Source organism: Diachasma alloeum, unplaced genomic scaffold (genome assembly GCF_001412515.2).
Source record: "Diachasma alloeum isolate Michigan unplaced genomic scaffold, Dall2.0 Dall_scaffold_00280, whole genome shotgun sequence".
In the NCBI taxonomy this organism is placed as follows: Eukaryota; Metazoa; Arthropoda; class Insecta; order Hymenoptera; family Braconidae; genus Diachasma; species Diachasma alloeum.
Window position 1 is genome coordinate 426,538 of NW_021680419.1, and position 22,743 is coordinate 449,280.

General features: G+C 37.2%; 1 protein-coding gene across 1 annotated transcript; it reads left to right on the forward strand.

Moving 5' to 3' along the window:
- Positions 1 to 261: 261 nt before the first annotated feature.
- LOC107038317 (homeotic protein empty spiracles) lies at positions 262 to 20,936 on the forward strand. Its single transcript, XM_015257346.1, has 3 exons — positions 262 to 1,411; positions 9,702 to 9,874; positions 19,966 to 20,936. The coding sequence occupies exons 1-3, from the start codon at positions 574 to 576 to the stop codon at positions 20,206 to 20,208; spliced, it is 1,254 nt and encodes a 417-aa protein (XP_015112832.1). The 5' UTR covers positions 262 to 573; the 3' UTR covers positions 20,209 to 20,936.
- The last annotated feature ends 1,807 nt before the right edge of the window (positions 20,937 to 22,743 follow it).

The following is a 22,743-nucleotide window of genomic DNA, read 5'->3' on the forward strand; positions in this document are numbered from 1 at the left end:
ATTGTCCCCGCCCCCTCCACGCGCCGCGGGTGATTCGCAGGCCCCGCCCCCCCAGTGGGTTGTCACCTCGCGCTTTCCCCCCACCGCAGCCGCGCTCGTTCCCATCTAATTGAGTTTCACTGGGCTCGTAGTGGGGGTAAAAGGCCCCCGCGGTACAACATCACTCTTCCCCCACCTCCACGGCCATTGGTAGGGACCGCAGCACGGGCCGGACTCGTTTAGCCGGGTAATTTTCCCCTCAAACACTAGCAAGAGCTCAGACAAGAAACATCCTACCCGGTTGCTCTCCGTTCTCTCTCTCTCTCTCTTTCTCTCTTCGTCTGACTAAACAATCGGTTTTTCAGTTTATTCGTAGAAAAGTAGACGCAGTGTCGTGACAAGTGGTTGTTTGTTCTCCGTTATTTGCAAAATCACTGATGAGATTGAGGATTTAATGTGCGGTTGTGTGGTACCACGATCGGATAAGTTGGGAGCAATGCCACTAGCCAGTGTTCACGGATTAAGGTAGATTAAGGTACATTGCAGTGTTGAATTGTTAGAGTAAATAAAGTGTTAAGTGAGTTTGGGCGTACGATGATGCCGCTCGCACCGACGCCAATAGTCCCGGTACCCTCGAAGCCGAAGATCGGGTTTAGTATTGACTCTATTGTGGGTGGTGGTCGCGATGACAGGCTGGAGAGACTGCACGAGAGGGTGGAGATGGAGAGGGATGGCAGTCCCACGGAGGTGGAGGGCTCCTCGTCGCCGAGGTCATCGCGGCGGATTGTCCGCTCACCGGGTGCACACTCCGAGGGCTCGGACAGGCCGCTGTCGCGGAGTTCGTCGATCGAGTCGTATCCGGTGACGAGACACAATGGACAGATGCAGAGGGGTCATCATCATGTGCAGTCGTTGACGAGTCACATGGATTATGGGAGGACGAGGAGTCACAGTGGTGCGTCGACACCGAATAACAGTCCGAGCCCTCCGCACAGGATATCGCATGGGGATTCGCCGGGGCATCATCAGCCGCCACCGGGGGTTGTCAGGCCGAGTCCGAATTATCTGGGACCACCGGCCAGTGCGGCCACTGCTGCGGCCGTCGCTAGCGAACAGATCAAGGCGCTGTATGGACTCCCTGGACATCCAGCGGCACCGCAGCCTGGACAAACGGAGTATCACACGCAGCAGTTTGCTCTCGCCGCCAATTTGGCTGCTGCACAGCACTTTCAGGCGTCCAATTTGGCTGTCGCCCTTCAGGCGCATCATGGCGGATCGCCTCATGGACCACCCCACAGTCCGTACGGACATGCCGGGGGACCTGGTCCTCATCCACCACCACATCCTCATCAACCTCCTAGGGACAGTTATCCGTTGTTTCCGTGGCTTCTCTCCAGACATGGGAGACTCTTTCCTCACAGATTTCCCGCTGGTAAGTCATGGAAAGTCGAGGGGTTTCTTCGCGCTTTGACATTTCGGTGACAGGCTTTTTTTATGCGGTGGTAGAAAATTTGGTCGGAAATTTAAAAAAAATTGTGGCATTTTTAACAGCCACTCTTTCACATGGAATTTTTGGGTATTTTGGTATTGAAAAATTAGTTGAAGTCTGGGGAATTCAATGGAATTGCGAGAATTTATCTGAATTTTCTATCCACCGAGCATTTAGTTGGATCAATTTCCACAATGAATTGAAATTGAAAATTCTAAATGTTCTAGATTCTAAATGTTCTAGAACCTGAATGAAAGATTGAATTGAATTCAAATTCACAGTATTGAGAATTCAAGGGCAACTATTGCTTAATTTCCAAAAGAATTCTATGAGTGTATGCAAGTCATTACAGAAATTTCAAAAAAATGGTGACATTTTTAACAGCCACTCTTTTACATGGAATTTTTGGGTATTTTGGTATTGAAAAATTAGTTGAAGTCTGGGGAATTCAATGGAATTGCGACAATTTATCCGAATTTCCTATCCACCGAGCATTTAGTTGGATCTGATGTTCAATTTCCACAATGAATTGAAATTGAAAATTCTAAATGTTCTAGATTCTAAATGCTCTTCTTAGAACCTGAATGAAAGATTGAATTGAATTCAAATTCACAGTATTGAGAATTCAAGGGCAATTACTGCTTAATTTCCAAAAAAATTCTATGAGTGTATGCAAGTCATTACTGAGGTTGAAGGTTCAATGGGGGGAAGTTGAATTCTGCTTAGGGTTGAATCGATTATGAAATTTCTTGTTCTTCTTGGGAATGGGATGAAATTAGGATTTTTGCGAGGGAAATTATTGAGATTTCAAAATGAGAGTTTGCTCTTTCAGAGTTGTTCTGAGGTTTGAATGTCACGTTCAAATGAATTTTCTGGATTTCCGGTCATTTCGACTGTTATGTGGACCTGGAAAGTGGAGTTCCATGGAATATTAAAAAATTAGATATTTTTTAAATATCGAAATAATTTTTCATAAACATTTCCCAACTTACTTGTATATTCAGCATCAAATTACGCTGAAATCTGAACTAATTGTAAATTCAAAAATTACGAATTATAAAATCCCAGCTTTACTGAACATTCAATGAAATTTCAAATTTTTGATCACCAGAAAACCGAGAATTTCGGAACTTACTTGAATATTCTGAATAAATTGGAAATTTAGCAATACATTTGCCTGAATATTCTCCATTTCCATTCATTTTCACGGAATAATGAACTGAACCCCCATCTTCTTTGATTCCCCCATCAACTTGTGAATTTTCAATGACAAAATTTCTTGGAATTCCAATGAAGCTGTCACTTGATAAAATTTTCAAAGGCGCGCAGCCCAAATTTCTGCCACAAATGTTTAATAGTGCCTAAAACACAACAGAAATGTTTATCGCTCGCCGATTTGTCTAGCCGTTTGAGAGTGACATTAAAACTCGCGAATAATTCTTCATTTTAAAATCCAATATTCTCCCAAAACTCTCGATTTTAAATCGAATTCAAATTCCCAAATTAGACCCTTCGAATAGTTTCATGAGACATCGCATGCCACTTTCCCCGAACAATCCAAAATTCGAATAACCCATCGACCAGAAGATAATTCAAAGTGGTGTAATCTCACTTGTTTGCGTATCATATCACGAAGGATTGAGCGTGACGCAACGTTTCGTAATTGAAGATTTTGTAACCAACGTATTAAGTGCTACATCTGACCCCAGTGACTCTGAATTCATTCTTTATCATATATTTCTCAGTTGTTTAATCATCGTGTACCAACCCGACATCGCGTGCTGATGTACTCTCCCGGAGGCATTAACCCCGTGTTTCCCTCTTCCGCGTTTATTAATCCCTTAGTCTTGATAACAAACTGATTGTAATTGCTTCCTCTTTCAGTAAGCAGTCTATCCCCGCTGGATTGATTATTCCTCAATCCTCCGGTGGATTCTCCGCTTTTTCCAGAACTTCCACTGCAATCAGCCTATTTTACACTGTTGGAAATTTCGTGAAATTTCAGTCAACAAATCATCTGGATTTTCAATTTTGGGAGTTTGAATTCAATTTCAAAGGAAAACGATTATTAAATTTCTCATTCATCCTGAAAATTCAAGAAAATTGGGTTTTTCATGGTAAAAAATTATCGATGGTTCAAGAATAGCTTGAATTTCCGAACTCATGGTGAAGTGTAGCGAAGTGGTAAAACGGTTCAAGTCGACTGATCTCCCAGTTGAGTTTTTGGAGAATATTTCCGAATCTAAGGGAGATAGCGAAATTCTTGTAATAACATTTGTTGTAGCTCTCAATCGACTCTACAAAAAAGGTCATAATGAAAATTTTGCTATCTTCCTTAGATTCGGAGATATTTATTGAAAACTGATCAATCGTCAAAATTGACTTGTACAGTTTTAAAACTTCGCTACTGAATTCAATTTTCAATAGATTGAAAATTCAGAGAAGTTATTGCCTGAATTTTCGAAATTTTCAAGGTTTTCAGTGTCGTATGCACCTGAAAACCGAGAATTACTTGAATATTAAAGAAATTAACTGATCCGTCAGTGAAGAATTCTACAGAAATTTCATGTAACTTTGTCGTTGGTAAAAATTTCAAGAGTAATTTCCTAACAGTGTAATATTCGGTACACTGAGAGAAAAATTGGATAAAAAATGCCTCAAAATCGTGACGAATTTTCTTATGTGTGATATTACGAGTAATAATCGGAGAGCGAAGTGTAATTCAGTGAAAAAATCCTGGTTTTTAGTGGATATCTTACGATTTTTCAAAAGAAAAATCTACACTGTTAGATGTTATAATAAATATATTACAATAAAATTTATATTATACACTCGAATCAAGAATAATATGCTTGAACCAAGCATATTTTTTTTCGTAATTAATTTCGCACTTTTTCTCCTATTTAATTGCATGTAATTTTGTCGTTGTTAAAAATTTTAAGCTTTTTCACTTGAAATTTTAAGAGTAATTTTCTAACAGTATAATATTCGGTACACCGAGAGAAAAATTGGATAAAAAATACTTCAAAATCGTGACAAATTTTCCTATATATGATATTACGAGTAATAATCGGAGAGCGAAGTGTAATTCAGTGAAAAAATCCTGGTTTTTAGTGGATATCTTACGATTTTTCAAAAAAAAATTTACACTGTTAGATGTTATAATAAATATATTACAATAAAATTTATATTATACACTCGAATCAAGAATAATATGCTTGAATCAAGCATATTTTTTTTTCGTGATTAATTTCACACTTTTTCTCCTACTTAAGGCGACAAAGCACTGGAAATTGTGGTTGCTCCACGATTACTTGACTTGTTCGTTAATTTTTCTCCAACTTGTTTCTCTGTGTAATCAACTGCCACTATCCCTGTATTTATTTTCTTTCATATCGGTGGAGGCGCTGATAAGCTTGCAATACTTATTTCTTTCCTCGACTATATCACTGTGTATGCACTGCGTATGTACATTGTCAACTAAATAACCGTAAACGATGCACTAATTATCTAATTTGATTGTTCAACACTCACGCGCATCGCGATAACGGAAAGACAACGAATGTCTTGGGGAGGGAAGAATAATTGTGGCTATTAGTTAATGACCTTGTGTATGATAGTCGTGTTGTCACTCGATAAGTTGAGGACTTGTGTTAGGTGACTATTGTTTTGTGCTCGAGTGCGCGGGACAAATGTTGTAAAGCCTCGGGGAAATGGAGGATCGGCCGTTATTATGCGCGATCAATGCAAGAAAGCGATTCTAAATTTACTATGGAGACGTTTTTCTCCCTGAAAATTCACGTTCACGTCTGTTCGATGACGCGATGATGAATGGGCTTCCACAATTTCATTCATACATGATTTTTACAATGAATAATTTAAATGAAATTTCCATACATGTTGATCTAGCGGAAATTCAATTGAATGGGATGCCCAACTTTCACGATGAGTTTGAGAATTCACACTGTTGTTGAAGTGTTAATTATCATCCGACACGAAGTACTTAATGTTATTCAATTGTTAGAATGAATAAGAAATTTTATGAACGATTTAATCTTCAACTGAATTCAAATTCATAATATTGAAAATTGAAATGCAGCTTTAACTCAAATTTTGAAGAATTTCTGACATTGTGGTAAATGTGGGATATTTCTTCATGAATTATGAATGTTACAATTAAATTAATTTTACAATTCATGAGTTTGCCGGAATTTTAAACGATTTTCTATGCCATATAAACTATTTTGAGGAAAAACCCAAAAAATATATTTTTTAGAATGAATAATTTACATGAAATTTCCATACAGTTTGATCTAGTGGAAATTCAATTGAATGGGATGCCCAACTTTCACGATGAGTTTGAGAATTCACACTGTTGTTGAAGTGTTAATTATCATCCTACATGAAGTACTTAATGTTATTGAATTTTTAGAATGAACAAGAAATTTTATGAACGAAATGAATGCAGCTTTAACTCTAATTTTGAAGAATTTCTGACATCGCGATAAATGTGGGATATTTTCTCATGATTAATTCATGAATTATGAATGTCACAATTAAATTAATTTCACAACTCATGAGTTTTCTGGAATTTTAACCGATTTCCACTATTTAATCATAAAATGTAAATCACGGAAAACTATAACAACGAATGCAGTCGAATTAAAATCTTTTGATGAATGATTTAGAGTGTTAAATCCCTTAAAACGTGATGTGCACCTTTCACAATGAGTTTTATCATTCAAGCTGTTGTTGAAATATTAACTATCACTCAACATAAAAACCTCAATGTCATTAAACACCCGAATTTAACTTAATATTAAATTCAATTTAAATTCACAAAATTGAAAATGGAAATGCCGCATTAACCCCAATTACAAAAAATTTCTGACATTACAAATTCATGAATAGATATTAATTAAAAAAGGAGATATTTCCTCATAATTAATTGACGAAGTATGAATTATCTGGAGATAAAAAATCGTATGGAATTGATTCAGAAGCAGGAAAAAATGAATGGTGCAGTGAAGAAATCAGAGATCGATAAATCCCATCAGTATCAATGAGACATCATCATCAATAACAAAGCGTGTTAATCTCCATTGTCCCAGTGTGTCTTGTCGTTTACCCCTGGGCACGCACCGCATGACGTCCACTCGAGCCCAACTCTCCATCACATTACGTTTTTTCTCCTCTTTTCATTTTCACGTGGAGCTCACCCATTGTCAGTGCTGTTTCACGCACAATTTTTTTCCTTTACAGCCCCCAGGTCGCCTCATTGTCCCCCCCATGATCTCTTCACGGCACTTGGGCTTAAAAAATCCTCCTTTTCCCCAGTTTTTTTAAACCACTGACTTTCTGACAGGGTACGAGCATTTTTTGCTTTTTATTTCGTTATAGTTGTTTCATATTGTCCAATCAGGATGTCTTCATGCCGCTCGGGGTGTCACGTTTCATTTTATTTCAGTCTTTAATGAATTCCTTTGAGCGAGAATCCAGGATTTCAACGCGATTCCATGCACAACGCGCGCTGCAATAATTTTTGCATTATTTGGAAATTAATTTTGTGAGAGAAATTGAATGACAAGTGGAGACATTTTTTTTACAAAATTTTCTTCGTAGAAATATGTAGTGGGAATTGTTTGGACAAGTAATGAATGCTGCGTTCTTCAGAGTTGTTTATACAATGTCTAATTTATTTATTTATTTATGTATAATTTTCCAAAATTGTCTTTTCTTCAATTTAAAAAAATTAATATTCCCCTAAATCTATACTTAGTAAATTTTCTTAGAATAAAAAAAATCTTCTGACGGCTCAAAATGGCGGAAGGAATATTTAGTCCATCAAAATTTGAATAATCAAATGCAAAATTTAAGCTTTTAACAATTAATCTGAACTTTTTCATTAAAAATCCTCAGAATGATCTCAACCCTTCAAATTTCCGGGTTTTCACAGAAAATATTCCACAAATGAATCACTGTTTTTCATGAAGCACGAAAGATTCATGCAAAATGCTCCCAAAAAATCCGGAATAAAAAATAATTCAACGAATGAAATTCCAAATTTTCCCAGAAAACCACAGAGGCCTCTGAATATTCCGATTCCCTTCTCATTGCCCCTCAAAAATGACGGAATCATCCCCAAAAAAATCACAAAACAGTCCATTCTCACTGAACAAAATCCAAAACGACACTAAAATCCCCGAAGCCCCAAAAAATTCAAACATCTTTAAATTTTCGCCAATATTCACCGACAAATTACCCCCCGGTATTCCTCTCCGTTCAGGCCTCCCCAAAATGAAGCCATCACATCCCCCCACCCTTCTCCCCCCCCCATAGTTAAATTTTCACAATCGATCATCGTGCCTCGCGAAAGTATTCTCGATTTTTCCCGTAGCGAAACCCGCCGAGAATCGCGGCCGCATTACGCTACCAGTTCGCGTCATAATAACACTAATTACCCTTCCCCCCTGGACCGACCCCGTTGGGGGGGGGGGATAAACTAATGGCAGAAATATTTCTCAAAATGCATTGGGAACAGTCAACTCCGAAACGATTAATTAAAACCGCATTAGGGGCGCGACCGGCGAGAAGTTTTGAAAGAAGGAATTCCCAACATTTGCCGATTCGTTTTTTAATTTCCCCGGCTCGCCAACGAGAGATAATTTGATACATTCACCATTCAGTATTATTTTCGTGTAATTTCGCGTCGCCTCCAGGGTAACCAGTCCGGTCAGCTGCTCGGAGCGCCCTCTTTCGGACGTCCTCCCGTAATTGTATTGGGCGTTGGAGCAAAAACGAAGAAGAAAGTTTAACCCCGTTCATTTTTTATCCTCATCTCCCCCCCCCCCCCCCGCCCTCTCCTGTTCCCTTTTTTTCCATATTTATCGAGTAATTACCAAGACACACATTGTATTCACGTTTTGTGCAACCTCGTGGGCGCGCGCATTTATCGTCTCCTTTTTTCCGTTATTACCCGGTGCCTAGTATCTTGAACGACTTCCGGCGTTGGTGCACAACCTAGGCCGGTAGTATGTATCGTTATACGATCGACAGGCGCCTTTCGAGGTAGAGAATACTCAATTAGGTATATAGCCTTACAATATAACACGAGTGAGTTTATGCTTATCTTTACTGCGCCCGCCCTTTGTATGTTTAACTCTTAACTAAAAAAAATACGTAATGCCGAGGGAAAACTAAAAACTCCCGGTGAAAATCTTGCTGAAATATTGTATCGGTTATCTTTCGAGTTTATTGCTGTGAATTTCTACAGCTGCATAACGGAATTCAAGAGTCTGGTATGGGTTTGAAGGAGAGGGAATAAACGATCGCTTGGATAGTTCGTAAATTATTCCAATTATCTGGGTGAAAATGGTGGTAATGAATTTAGATGGAGGGGCTTAACATAATTCGGGATATGTTTGGTGACATTCAGTGGAAATAGCAGGCAATTAACGATTGAAATCGTCAAATGTCGAATATTTTTTTTTTTTTTTAATGGTGAATTTGATTTATTGGTTATTGTATTTGTGTGCTGGTGATTGAAATTTCGTGGACGTTTGAGCAGTAATTTTCGTGAGAGTAATTGTCAAGAAGTAAAAGATTGAAATTTGATGAGAAAAGCATCAAATTTTAGATTTGTTTGAAAATTCAAGGAAATTGGAAATTTTTGAACTGTACGAAGCACTGAATTTCCCAACTTCGTTGAATATTCAATGTAAATATTAATTCAGTATCAAATTATGCTGCCTTTTCAATTAATTCACCACAATTTTTTTATTTGCAAATTTTTATGGAATAATTGGACTGGAATTTGCAGTCTCCATTGATTTTTCCACGGAATTTCGAGTTTTCAATGACAAAATTACTTGCAATTTCAGTGAAACTATAATGTGATAGAAATTTCCGAGAAGTGATGCGGAAATTTCAGCCAAAAAATTGTAATTTCATGAGAAAAATCATGAAATTCCAGATTTGATTGAAAATTCAATGAAACTCCTCATTTTTGAGCAACAAGAACCCGAGAATTCCCCAATTTACTTAAATAATCAATGAAAACATGAATATTTCCAATTAATTCTCCACAGCCTCCCTAATTTCCATCAATTCTCACAAAATAATTCAACTGAAAATTGAGTTCCATTGAATCCATAAAATTTTGAATTTTCAACTCCGAAATTCCTCGAAACTTGAGTCAAAAATATTCAACAACATAAAATTCTGTACTCCCCAGGTCCAGACATACCAGGTTTCCTCCTCCAACCATTCAGAAAACCCAAGAGAATAAGAACAGCATTCAGTCCAAGTCAATTATTGAAACTCGAGCATGCATTTGAGAAGAACCATTACGTAGTCGGAGCCGAAAGGAAACAGCTCGCTCAGGCGCTCTCATTAACGGAAACACAGGTGAGAATTTTTTTGTCCATCATGAATTGACGTTAATACATACACTTTTATAACCATAAAGAACGCATGAGACGTGTGCAATTCCCGTACGCGAACGACTGAAATTAACCCGGCGTTATCAATGAAAATACCCAGAGAAATTGCTGTTGCATTGAACAAACCAACATATAATTGCATTACGTAATAACGCACAAAGCGGAATCAACCACTTAACGAACAAAAGAGGCAAATTGAAAGATAATGGCTTGAATAGGTAGCCAAACAGGTGGGACAATGGTGCACTATAACGCGTTTTACGCACGTGAATAACAGCCTTTTATTCCCGATCAATTGAATATCAAAGGCAATTTATCACGATCTGCATGGAAATGCTCTAATTAAATAGGAATATGCTTGAATGACTCACTGAAGTCATCGACACACTTCAACTTGAGGTATGAGAATTCCACGCGAGGAAGTAAACGGGAGATAAAACGATGATACGAATTGCAATGTGAAATAAAAAATCAAGAACTAATGACTTTACACACACTTTAACTTCAGATCTAAGAATTCCTGAGGAGAGGAACTAGACCGAGTTCAGTCCTAATTTATTAAAATACTGCGATAGTTGGAATATTAATCCCTCGATTTCGTCTACAATTTTTTTTATGTGACAATTAATTATTATTCAAATGGTGAGGGAGTCGAGAGTGGAAAACGGTATTTCCGACACAGGAGACAAGGAACTGAAGTTAATTCATGATTTCAAATTGAAAGATAATGGGGAATTAAGTATTTTATTCCCGATCAACTGCATATCGAAGGCGATTTACGCGGTCTGCGTGGAAATGCTCTAATTAAATAGGAATATGCTTGAATGACTCACTGAAGTCATCGACACACTTCAACTTGAGGTATGAGAATTCCACGCGAGGAAGTAAACGGGAGATAAAACGATGATACGAATTGCAATGTGAAATAAAAAATCAAGAACTAATGACTTTAATAGTTTCTGTTCCATTAAAATTCACCGAAGTCAGTGACACACTTCCACTTCAGATCTAAGAATTCCTGAGGGGAGGAACTAGACCGAGTTCAGTCCTAATTTATTAAAATACTGCGATAGTTGGAATATTAATCCCTCGATTTCGTCTGCAATTTTTTTTATGTGACAATTAATTCTTATTTAAATGGTGAGGGAGTCGAGAGTGGAAAACGGTATTTCCGACACAGGAGACAAGGAACTGAAGTTAATTCATGATTTCAATGGGGAATTAAGTATCTTATTCCCGATCAACTGAATATCAAAGGCGATTTACGCGGTCTGAGTGGAAATGCTCTAAAATTCACCGAAATCAGTGACACACTTCAACTTCAGATCTAAGAATTCCTGAGGGGAGGAACTAGACCGAGTTCAGTCGCATTTAATTAAATGACTGCGATAGTTGGAATAGTAATCCCTCATGAAATGTAATTACGGTTAAAAGCATCTAATTTGCAATTTTTTATCCGGTGTGGCAATTAATTATCATTCAAATGATGATGGAGTCAAGAGTGGGAAAAAAATATACCTCGACACATGAGACAAGGAGTTAAAGTTGAAGTAGTGACGCGTGAATCAGGTGATGACACCGATTAGGAAAAGAATTCATGATTTTAAATTGAAAGATAATGTATTTTATTCCCGATCAAAGCCGAAAAGCTCCAATTAAATGGGAATGTGCTTGAATGAATCACTAAAGTCACCGACACACTTCAACTTCAGAGCTAAGAATTCCTCACAAGAGGAACAAGACCAAATTCAGTTCTAATTAATTAAATGACTGCGATAGTTGGAATCGTAATCCCTTGTGAAACGTAATTACGGTTAATATAATCTAATCTGCAATTTTTCTCCGGTGTGGCAATTAATTATCATTCAAATGGTGATGGAGTCGATAGTGGGAAAAAGGATATCTCGCCACAAAAGACAAGAAAAAACTACTAAATAGTTAAAACGATATCAATAATAATCGACATTAACAACAATCAATCAACACAAAAATTCAAGATTTCAAAATGAAAATTAATGATTTTAATTGTTTTTATCTCATGAAAATTCACTGAAGTCATCGACATCCTGCGGCTAAATGAAAAAAATCATTAAGCGGAACTGGATAATGTTCAGATTCAATTAATTAAATTACTGCGATTGTTAGAAACGTAATAATTTTTCTGATGTGGCAATTAATTATCATTCAAATTGGGCTGGGCTCCGAGTCTGAAAAAATATATCTGAGCACAAAAGCCACGAAAAAACGGCAAAACAGTTAAAATAATAAGAAAACAATGTAAATAAGGTGATGCCACGGAAAAAACTGACGATTTCCAATTGAAAATTAATGATTTGAATAGTTTTTATCTCATCAAAACTCACTGCAGTCAACACACTAAATAAAAAAATTCATTGAGAGGAACTAGAAACCTTTAACCAATTATATTTGAATGTATTAGATTTGACCCTGTGATTGGCATTATGCTGTTGGGTCCATACACAATAAATAAAAAAATAAATAAATGAATAAATAGAAAATGTTCAGTCTCAATTAATTAAATGACTGCAGCAGTTAGAGCAGTGACAGCTTTTCCCGATTTGCCAATTAACTATCATCGAAATGACGATGGGCCCCTCGTCTAAAAAAATATATCTCAACACAAAAGTCACGAAAAAACGGCGAAACAGTGAAAATAATAAAAATAGCATGAATAAGGTGATTACACGAATTAGCAATGCGAGAGGGACTGAGGAATATGTACGGTGTATAAATCAAGTAGTTTGAGTGTCGTCGTTTCGACTCGGTTTACGCTCGTTGAATAGTCTCTCTCCGCTTCTTGAAACGATCGTTTTAAGTGTACAAGTGTACACACTTATCCACGTATATAATACACACTCAATTTTCACTACATGTCGCAGGTATAGGGGGCATATTTTGTACGATGCGTAAATCATCCGTTTAAATCGTGCCTTATCGTACTGGCAGGGGTTTAAGGACACACGTATTCCACGCTGTACACACACTAAACAGAACTATTTTCTTACCGGTTTTTCATGTTTGTGTTGTGTGGCGATGCTTACGTGTGCAAAATTACTCGATACTCTGACCTTTAGCCAATTAGTGTAACGAAAATTTCGAAGAAATTACCTTCCACACTCTCTTTATGCCTCAAATTAGCTACGTAATGATGCAACTCGTGGGACTGTACGTTTATGAGTAATATGAGTAATGATTCGTATGACATTTGAATTATATGTGGACGCATGTGGCTGGATGTTAATGCTAATTGAGTGGTTTGATTGAGGGGAAATTGTTTTGATAATTGAGGAGATTAGAGCGGATTATTCATTGGGTTATGGTAATTGCGTTGGAGTGATCGGTCGTCACGGTTTTTCTCGGAGGTATCGCGATTAAAATTCATCATTAGGTGGGACGGGGAATTAGTTGACTTCCTGGATTGCTAAAAATCAATTTCAACGTTTCAGTGGTCACAATTTATGATGAAGCTGGAGATTTAAGGCAGTCTGCGGAGATTTCATCGATAGTTAAGGCACATTCAGGGAAATTGACACGATTTTTTTTTATTTGACGAATTTGGAGTTTCGATGGGGAATTTTATATTTCAATTTATTGTAGTAGTTGAATATTTAATTGAATGGAATTTCCAAGGGATTCAAAATCGGGGAAAATATTCATGTGATTTTCTTTGGAATTTCATTAACATTTTATTCAATTGATGACACTCACGGATTTTTTATTCATTTTAGAACTTTGGGAAAATGATTCTTTAATATTTAACAAAGTTGAGGTTGCGGTAATAAATTTGTCAATTATCTATTCATACGATTGTTGCTTTGAATGTCATGAATATTACCATTATAACTATTATTATTATTAAACATTCCTTATTGATAAATAAATTATTGAAATAGTCTAAACTTTCGGAATCCTCATTTTTTTAGGCATCAAATCGATTTTTGGTAAAATTCTGAATATGAATAAAATTGTTACGATTCCGAACAAATTGTTTTTACGGTAGAAAATTGATTGTTCATAAAAAATGCTCGTAATTTTCAAAAATTGCAATTTTTAAATTATTCGATCAATCTTTCTCCAAAAGTAAACTTTCTAATTGTTTTTTCAGATTTTTAAAATGTTTTCCAACAGCTCAATATCGAGATTCACATTCATACCCTGAAAATTCAAATAATAAACTCATCGTAAGGGCATTTCACTGGAGAAAAAGTAGCCAAAGTACATTAAATAATTTTAATAATGTTAAGCAAATTAAATACCATCATCCAGCACGAGCTACGACAATTAGAGTTTAACGAAGTGTCAGTGTTATTAAAAAAATAAATCATCATCAACATTGATCATTAGTGGTGTCATTGAATTACCTGACGCGTTTGTTAGCAATATCCGCCTCCTTCCTGGCTCGCTAAAACTGGACAAACTCTTGGACCCATTACACTGTCCACGTACGGTAATAGGATGTTTGCATATTATGCAGGTCGCGTAGACTATTCCCTGTGCATAATGAGACGGTGGTTGTCGCGCCACTTTGAATAAAGTATAAATTGAGATTTCACATTATGCATGGTTCGCGTCATAATGCGTCATCCGGAGTGACATTCGCCAGTCGCGCACAATTTTTCGCGCTCTTAATTCCTGAGAGCGGGCGGTTGCGAGTGAATTTTGTTGAGATGGCCTAGGCGACGGAGTTTGAATCGATTAGAGTGGAAGTGGAAAAATAAAAATAAAAGAAAGGGAAACAGGAAAAATCATGGAGTCGCGTGCGTTACTGTCTTGATTTTCTTGTCACGCTTCCGCAGGCGCGTCACCGTCGCTTCTTTGCCTGCATAATATCCTTCGGGCTTCTTCCTTATTCCTCTTGTCTCGGTGCTTTCTTGGCTACACCCAGTGGAGGATTATTCAACTCAAGTGAATTCACATTTTTTTGCATTCAATTTACACGCACATTCGAGATTCAATTAATTTTGAATGAATTAGGCTGACTTATCGCGGCTGTTTAACGCCGATTGAAAAAATTTATTAAGATGAATTAATTTTCTAGGAGATAAAAAGTTAAGTGATGTCGCTACATTTGAGTTCATTAAATTTTTTATTGGGAGATCGATGGGGGGAGAGTTCTATGGGCGAAGCAGCGTGCAACAAATTCATTCCTCGTTATTTTATCTCGATTTGTTGGCCAATTAATTAACATTATCGTAGTCATCAGTGTCTAGAAACTGGCCCCAGACAAGATTATCTCGCGTTTTTTATACTTCTTCAGGACTCAATGAAAATATATAAGTCTTGAGATAATGGACCGGAGATTCACATAACTTCTATTTTAATTGAGACATTCATGACCAGTTCTTTTTGTATTCTACAAATGTTTGGTTCCAATAATAAATTTCATTTTGAAATTCATTGTAAACATTAAACATCTTACGGGAACTTCTGAGGAATTGAAAATTTGGGGCTTAATTCACAGTTAATTTAATTGACATGATGTCATTGACAATGTTTTTTATTTACGTTCAACAGAATTTTTTATAATTGACAAATTTGACATTCCAATATCATAAATTTGTATTATTTACTAGAAATTGAAATGGTGGAAGAACTCTATCTGTAAATCAGTGAATAACAAATTCATTCCTCGTTATTTTATCTCAATTTCACCAATTAATTAAACTTATCGTTGCGAACATTGACGTGACTTCTTATTTTTATTGCACGGAGAGAAATTTTCTAGAAAAATTCTAGTACGAGTACTGGAAAAAATTACAATCCACCGGCTGTGAAAAATTCGGGTGCTGTTGAGTTAAAATTTATTAGTATTTCTGGTAAAATTTCTGGGGATTTGTGTGAAATTTTCACAGAAATACGGGGAAAAATTCACGTTTTCCCCCAATAAAATTTCTAGTGCCGGCACTGGAATTCTTCCTTGACCGTCACTTTGCGCCTCTTTTCCCGTGCTAGCACTAGAATTTTTCTAAAAAATTTCTCTCCGTGTGTCACATTAAAAATTTTTTTTATTCAACAAACTTTGAGTTCCAATAATAAATTAATATTTCATTGAATAGAATTTCCGATGAATTTAAAATTCAACGCAATATTCATGTGGAAATACATCATGCGTCGTCTGATGATCATATGTCATCTGGAAATTGCATTGACATAATGAAAATCATAATATTTTTCATTTGTACTGAATATTAAACTTTAAAAAACTGATTTTTTTAGAATTTACAAATTTGAAGTTCTCAATAACATAAATTTACACTATATATAACAAGTTCAAACGATGGAAGAACTCTGTCTGTAAATCAGTGAATAACAAATTCATGCCTCATTATTTTATCTCAATTTCGCCAATTAATTAAAATTATCGTAGCCATCAGTGTCTAAAAACTTGTCCCAGACACGCTGATGCCGTATTTTTGATACTTCTTCATGACCAAATGAAAATATCCAATTCCCCAGATGATAGATCAAAGATTGTGATCGCATGTACCACGTCTGCGTCAATACATGGTCAATTTCATCCTAAAAAAACACAGCCAGAGGCTGATCGCCAGGACTTAATATGGCCTCGCCCATATTCACGTGTACACAGCTTTGCTGTACGTAATTCTCGAATCCGTCCGTACGCAGGAGATTTCAACTCCCCAGTGTCTCTCTGTATCCGTGCCTTCCCCCCCGGAATTTGCGTGATCGTTATTAAACGCGTACGGGGATCGAAAAATAATATCGCATATCCGTCGCCGGGGGATTAAAAAAGCTTTTGTGTCCGTGGAGCAGCGAAAATCCTCGGGATTAGCCCATTGATCCGACCAATCAAACTTCATTTTATCCTCAACTTTTATTATTTTTTGGGGTGGGATAATATTTAATTGGAGTTTCACAAAATTTTTTATTTATCGGGGGACATTACGGAAAAATCGTAATAATTCATAATTTATTTTTTAAACAGATTCTTAATTCATAATTTTTTTTGTTTCGATTTTTGTTAAAGTTTTAAAAGAAATTTATTTGAGAAATTTTCACATTTACAAATTTAATGTTTCAAAAATAATTTCAGTTTTCTGGTGAATTGAAAATTTAATGCAATTTGGAACTAAATATATCATAAAGCTTTTGTGCAAATTTAATGAAAAATCATTGAAAATTGTCAATTTCAGTTCTGTTATTTCGGAAAAATTCAGCGCAACTAAATATTCATGTTTTGATTGAAAAATCAAATAACTTGTGAAATTCTCATCTTGAAATTTAGAAAGTCATTGAAATTTCTGTAAAATCAGAAATCTAAATTTTTTCCGAACAGTGCATTCAAAAATCGCGATACACCTGTGAAATTCTGCCGTGACCCACCCAAATTTTTCTTCACTTATCACATTTTTACCCCAATTTCCTCCCCATTCGTTGCCTCCCCAAATAAAAAATACCCCTCCACCTCCTCCATTCAATTTTCCCCGTAAAATGCGAGAAACATCATGCAAAATCCCAATCGCCGGACGCCAGATGCGAAATCCACACGATCTATGAGACATCCCGTTTTGGTTATTCCCGTCCTCGACTCCCTGTCCTTATGGGAACGCGCTCAATGTCTGACGTTCACACTCACCATTTACCTGTAAGGTACAACTGTCACTTAAAACCACTTCTGTTGCCACCAGTCAGTGGGCAATGGGCTTTCAATTACCCGATCCGCCGACTCTCCTCCGTATCTCTCATCATCCCGCGACAAAAAGGAAATTCGAAAAATGAGTGGGAAAAAACACTGTTTAGTTTTATTCTCGGTTGCAAAAATTTATGAGACTACATGATGGCAGTTGATCCGCTGGGATTGGTTACAGCTTCACTCTGCGATCCGCCCCGAGGGTTGCGTTACCATGACAACTACCTTCCGAGGGGGATGATTATCACTCAAATGGGGGTAGAACTCTATTAAGTTTCAAGTTGTAAAATATTTTCTCGAGCTTTCCCACTGGACCATTTACCCGCATGGCAGGGTGTACGTAAAAATATACAAAATATATTCAATGCATTTTCACATCGAATTCTATTTATTATTAATTAATACATAAGCGCAATGTAACATTGATCAACATTTTTCCATAGAGTAAGAACCGAGTCGTCTTCAATCGTCAATATCTCTTGAACAAACGATCCGATTTGGATGAGTCACATTTCATTTTGAAGCTTATAAAAATACCTTGACAATGGAGGAAAATCGGGGAATCCCACTCTACCATTCTCGAGATACTGGCGAATAGACTTGTTTCATTTTCCTTCATTCTCTCGTATGTACGTTTTTCCGGAATTTAACAGAGTAGAATTCTTTTTGCGTACACGGAGAGAAATATTCAATGAAAATTACGCATCTCTCCGTAATTCCGGAGCGAAATGTGGTTATAGGAAATTTCGCGGAACTGTCACGGAATTTTTCCAGAGCATTCCGTAATTTTTACTTGAATTTCCTGTGAAAAATTACGATACCGAACTGTGAGTTTCGTAATTTTTACTGAAAATTTCTCTCCGTGTATTTATTCCTTCAAAATAAAATAAATATTCTTATTACAATACATTTCCTTCCATTAATTCTTTTGTAGGTTTTAATTGAATAATTTTCCATTAAAAAATGTAGAAAGAGCTGATAAATTGACGATATTACATCAATAGATGCAATATTCGAATATATGTTCAGGTAATCTTGTCTCCGTTAATCCGACTCCCCGTCAAAACGTCTGCGAGCCCCTGGATTGTGTCCCTGAACGGGTTATCCAAACATTTTGCCTCCCCGAACCATATCCAAGGGCACAATGGCGATTTCACGCGTCGATAGGGCTCGAAAATGGTGCTCCCCTCAATCCACACCCCTTTTTCTGAGAAGAATAACCGTCACCCAGCGGAGTCAATTCGCGCACAATGGAGGATGGGATATGGTTGTATTCTTCAATGTGGTGTATGGCGCGAGTGAATGGTATATTGTAACCGGATACTACGTTTAGGGATGCTTTCAAGGGTGTTGTGAGACCAGGAGCTTTGGTATTGAACATTCTGGGTCCTTTAGATGATTCGAAAATAATTTTTTTTTGAAAAGGGAATTTCACGATTTGATGAATCAGCCGAAATTCAGGGGAATATATTCTTGAATTTTCAGTCAATTGTGCAATTTAACCATTTTTTGCTTTCTGAAATTTCATTTGAACACTGGAAATAGCGATTCAAAAATAATTTTCAAATTCAAGAATTACGGTTTTTAAATCACCGAGGAAAATATCAACAATTTCAAAAATGAGAAAATTTTTACGAGAGAATTATTGATTTTAGGTTTTATGTTATTAATAAGAATCTCGAATTAAGAATGAATCATTTTATTGATTTTCAGATCATTTGAGCAGAAAATCAATGCACGGGGAGAATTATTCAATAAAAATTCCCTATCTTTTCCGTAATTCCGGAGCGAAATGTGGTTGTAGGAAATTTTACGGAACTGTCACACAATTTGTCCAGAGCGTACCGTAATTTTGATCTGAATCTCCTGCGAAAAATTACGATACCGTCACTTAAATTTTCTGAATCGATATCGTAATCGGTGAGCGAATTGTGAGTTCTGTAATTTTTACTGAACATTTATCTCCGTGTGGAATATTTGATTATTCACTGACAAGATTTCCCGAAATTTCAGTGGAACTTGAACACGATAAAAATCTTCGGGATTTGGCCCAAAAAATTCAGACGAAAATTGTGAACCACTGAACAACTCTCTCGGAGAGAAATGTTCAGTAAAAATTACGGAACTCACAGTTCGCTCACCGATGACGGAATCGACTCAGAAAATTGAAGTGACAGTATCGCAATTTTTCACAGGAGATTCAGATAAAAATTATGTAACGCTCTGAAAAAATTCCGTGGCAGTTCCGTAAAATTTCCTACAACCACATATCGCTCCGGAATTATGGAAAAGATACGTAATTTTTACTGAATAATTCTCTCCGTGCAATTGTCAAATTAATGTCTCCTTCCACTCCCCATTAACCAATAGTTTTTCATTTCCAGGTGAAAGTGTGGTTCCAAAATCGCCGAACGAAGCACAAGCGAGTCCAACAAGAGGAGGAAGCTAAAGCACAACAACAGTCGGGCGGTGGCAATAATCCAAATGGCAACGGCAACAAAAACACACACCACGTTAGCAAATGGCAGCAAGACACCAGTGATTATCATCACGAAGAAGATGACGACGATGAGACTGAAATGATTGATCCAAAAGCCGAAGACTGCTCGAGTGGATCCGAGGCGTAGCTGGACGTTGAGAATTTCTGGTAAAAGAATTAATCGTTAATCAGCGAAGGGGATATTGAAGGGATGGCCCCTTGGGAGACCGGAAGGCGAGTCAACCGAGCATCGGAAGTCAGTGTAAATGGACCCCATTGTCTGGTCAGACTGGAAACAAGACGCTAAATGGCCACCGGAAACAACAAACTCCAAGAGTATAATTCTTCTTAGTTTTCTCCAGTTTGTTTGGCTCCTTTTATATCCCCTAAACACGACGTGAAGTTAAGCCATATATTTATACAATGCCTATTCGCGCCATAGAGGAGGCCATACGTGCTGTGTAAATAGGAGACTTGATCATTGACAAATGAGCAACGAGTGCCAAATTGATACAAAAAACTAAATAACATTGAACATCACACAAATGTTACTCAACGAACCCAGTGTAATAAATAATCGTAAGGTGTATGTACGGATTAGATTCGTTGTTCCCAGGATAGTGTGGAAACAGGAGCAGTATTCAATATTAAAATGTCATGGATAGGATGATGAAAGATTTAAATTATTTAGTGAAACTTAGGTGAAAGAATTTAAGATTTAAAGCGTGTATATATTACTGTAAATAGTCAATTGTGATTCTAACGTCGACGGTAAATGAATATGAGAAATATATTGTACGGATGAACGAGAAAGAGGGGGAGGATTATTCGTGTTTCCTTGCGATGTAGCTGAAGTGGAGAGAAAACTTGAAGTGAAACGAGACAAGAAGGAAATAAATTATATCAAGAAAAAATGATGAATCGGAGAAATGATGTTTTGATGTCAATTAATTTATGCCCTTGTTGAGATTGCCTGATGCACCTTGTTTTGGTTCTCCTCGGAGGCAGAGTTTCAGGTTTGCTGGTGGTGTAGAGGAGTGGACGGAGCGGGCGGGTTTGTAGCGGGATGGGAGAACAGCGATCTCTTTGGGTTTTGGAACTGCTAATTATGTAAATTGCCAGTGTTGCAAATTACCCTCCCTGTTTGGGGCTATTCTCCACACAATCGCATATGCGGGATTCAACGGGGAATATGGGTTTTCGGGTATAGTGGTGCATTTACTCTTGAGAAAATTCGCAAAGTTATTCTTCGGATGGTGATTTATATTGTTTTTTGTGTTTTCTTACTGGGAATTCACTTCTTGATTTTCTAATCAGCGAAATTGATGTTCAAGCTTGAAGGGTTGGAGAGTATTTTTTGAATTGCAGAATAATTTAGGAAGGGTAATTCTTTTAATACAATTCATGAGATTATTGGAGAATTGATGTTAACAACATTGAGACTTCTTTATTCTTTCGGGAGATACATTCGCCTGAAATTTCCGGTACATTTCTTGGGGGTTTCGGTGAGGTGACAGTTTCACTCGAATTTTTAAGAATTTTTTCATTGGAAATTCATAATTTGTTGAGAAAATCTATAAAAACTGGAAATTCACATCAATTACTTCATAAAAATCGATAATAAGGAGGAAAATTCAGAAAAATTCAGTGTCGAATGTTCGGTTAATTGAAAATCCTGCGTTATTTGGCGCCGCATATTCATGTTTTCACTGAACATTCAAGTAAGTTGAAATTCTGGCTGAAATTGTCGTTACATTTACTGGAATTTCAACAAAAATTTTCAAGGAAAAAAAATCACAATCCACCGGCTGTAAAAAATTCTAGTGCTGTTAAAGTAAAATTTTGGTATTTCTGGTAAAATTTCAGGGGATTTCTGTGAAATTTTCACAGAAATACGGGGAAAAATTCACGTTGTCCCCAATAAAATTTCTAGTTCCGGCATTGGAATTTTTTCCTGGCCATCACTTTGCACTTTGCACCTCTGTTCCCGTGCAAGCACTAGAATTTTTCTAAAAAATTTCTCTCCGTGTTGTCGCAAAAATCAATGAAAATCAATTCTTCCAGACACCACAAAATATCTCTCATTCCACCCCCTCCCCCCCTCTCCCAAATTTACAACATGTAAACTGCTTCATAACCCCCCCCTCCCCCCCAATTATCTAAAATACGTGATAAAATAGTAGATCTCAACGGCCGAACAAATCGTTTAATCCCACTCGGAGTGGATCGTAGGGTAATGACGGCAATAAACTGTAACAGAGCACACAAGGTCCCTGAGCGGCCAACAAATTGGGCCTGACAGGCGAAATGGCCAGCAGTGGGGGCCCCCGAGGGGTACAAGGTGTGCGTTACTAGGGGGAGACTGAAGCAAGACGAAGAGAAAAGGCAATTCCTCAAGCTGAAAGCGAGAGGCGCAGAGTCTCGTGAAGAAACACAAGGAAGAGGATTCCTGATGAGCAGGCTGAAGAGGGACAGAAGACACCTAAAGTCGTATATACACGTGTATTATACCTGACTTGAAAACTAGCTTTGGGGATATGGCGATGCCCCGGGTTGTAGTGAAGACCCTGGTTCCAGGAATTGCGCGTGTAAAACACCAGTTAAATTCGTGCTTTCTAGTTGGGAATGGAGATGAAAACAATGCTACGGGTACGAAACGGGCCCTAAAATGCCTGACAAATGT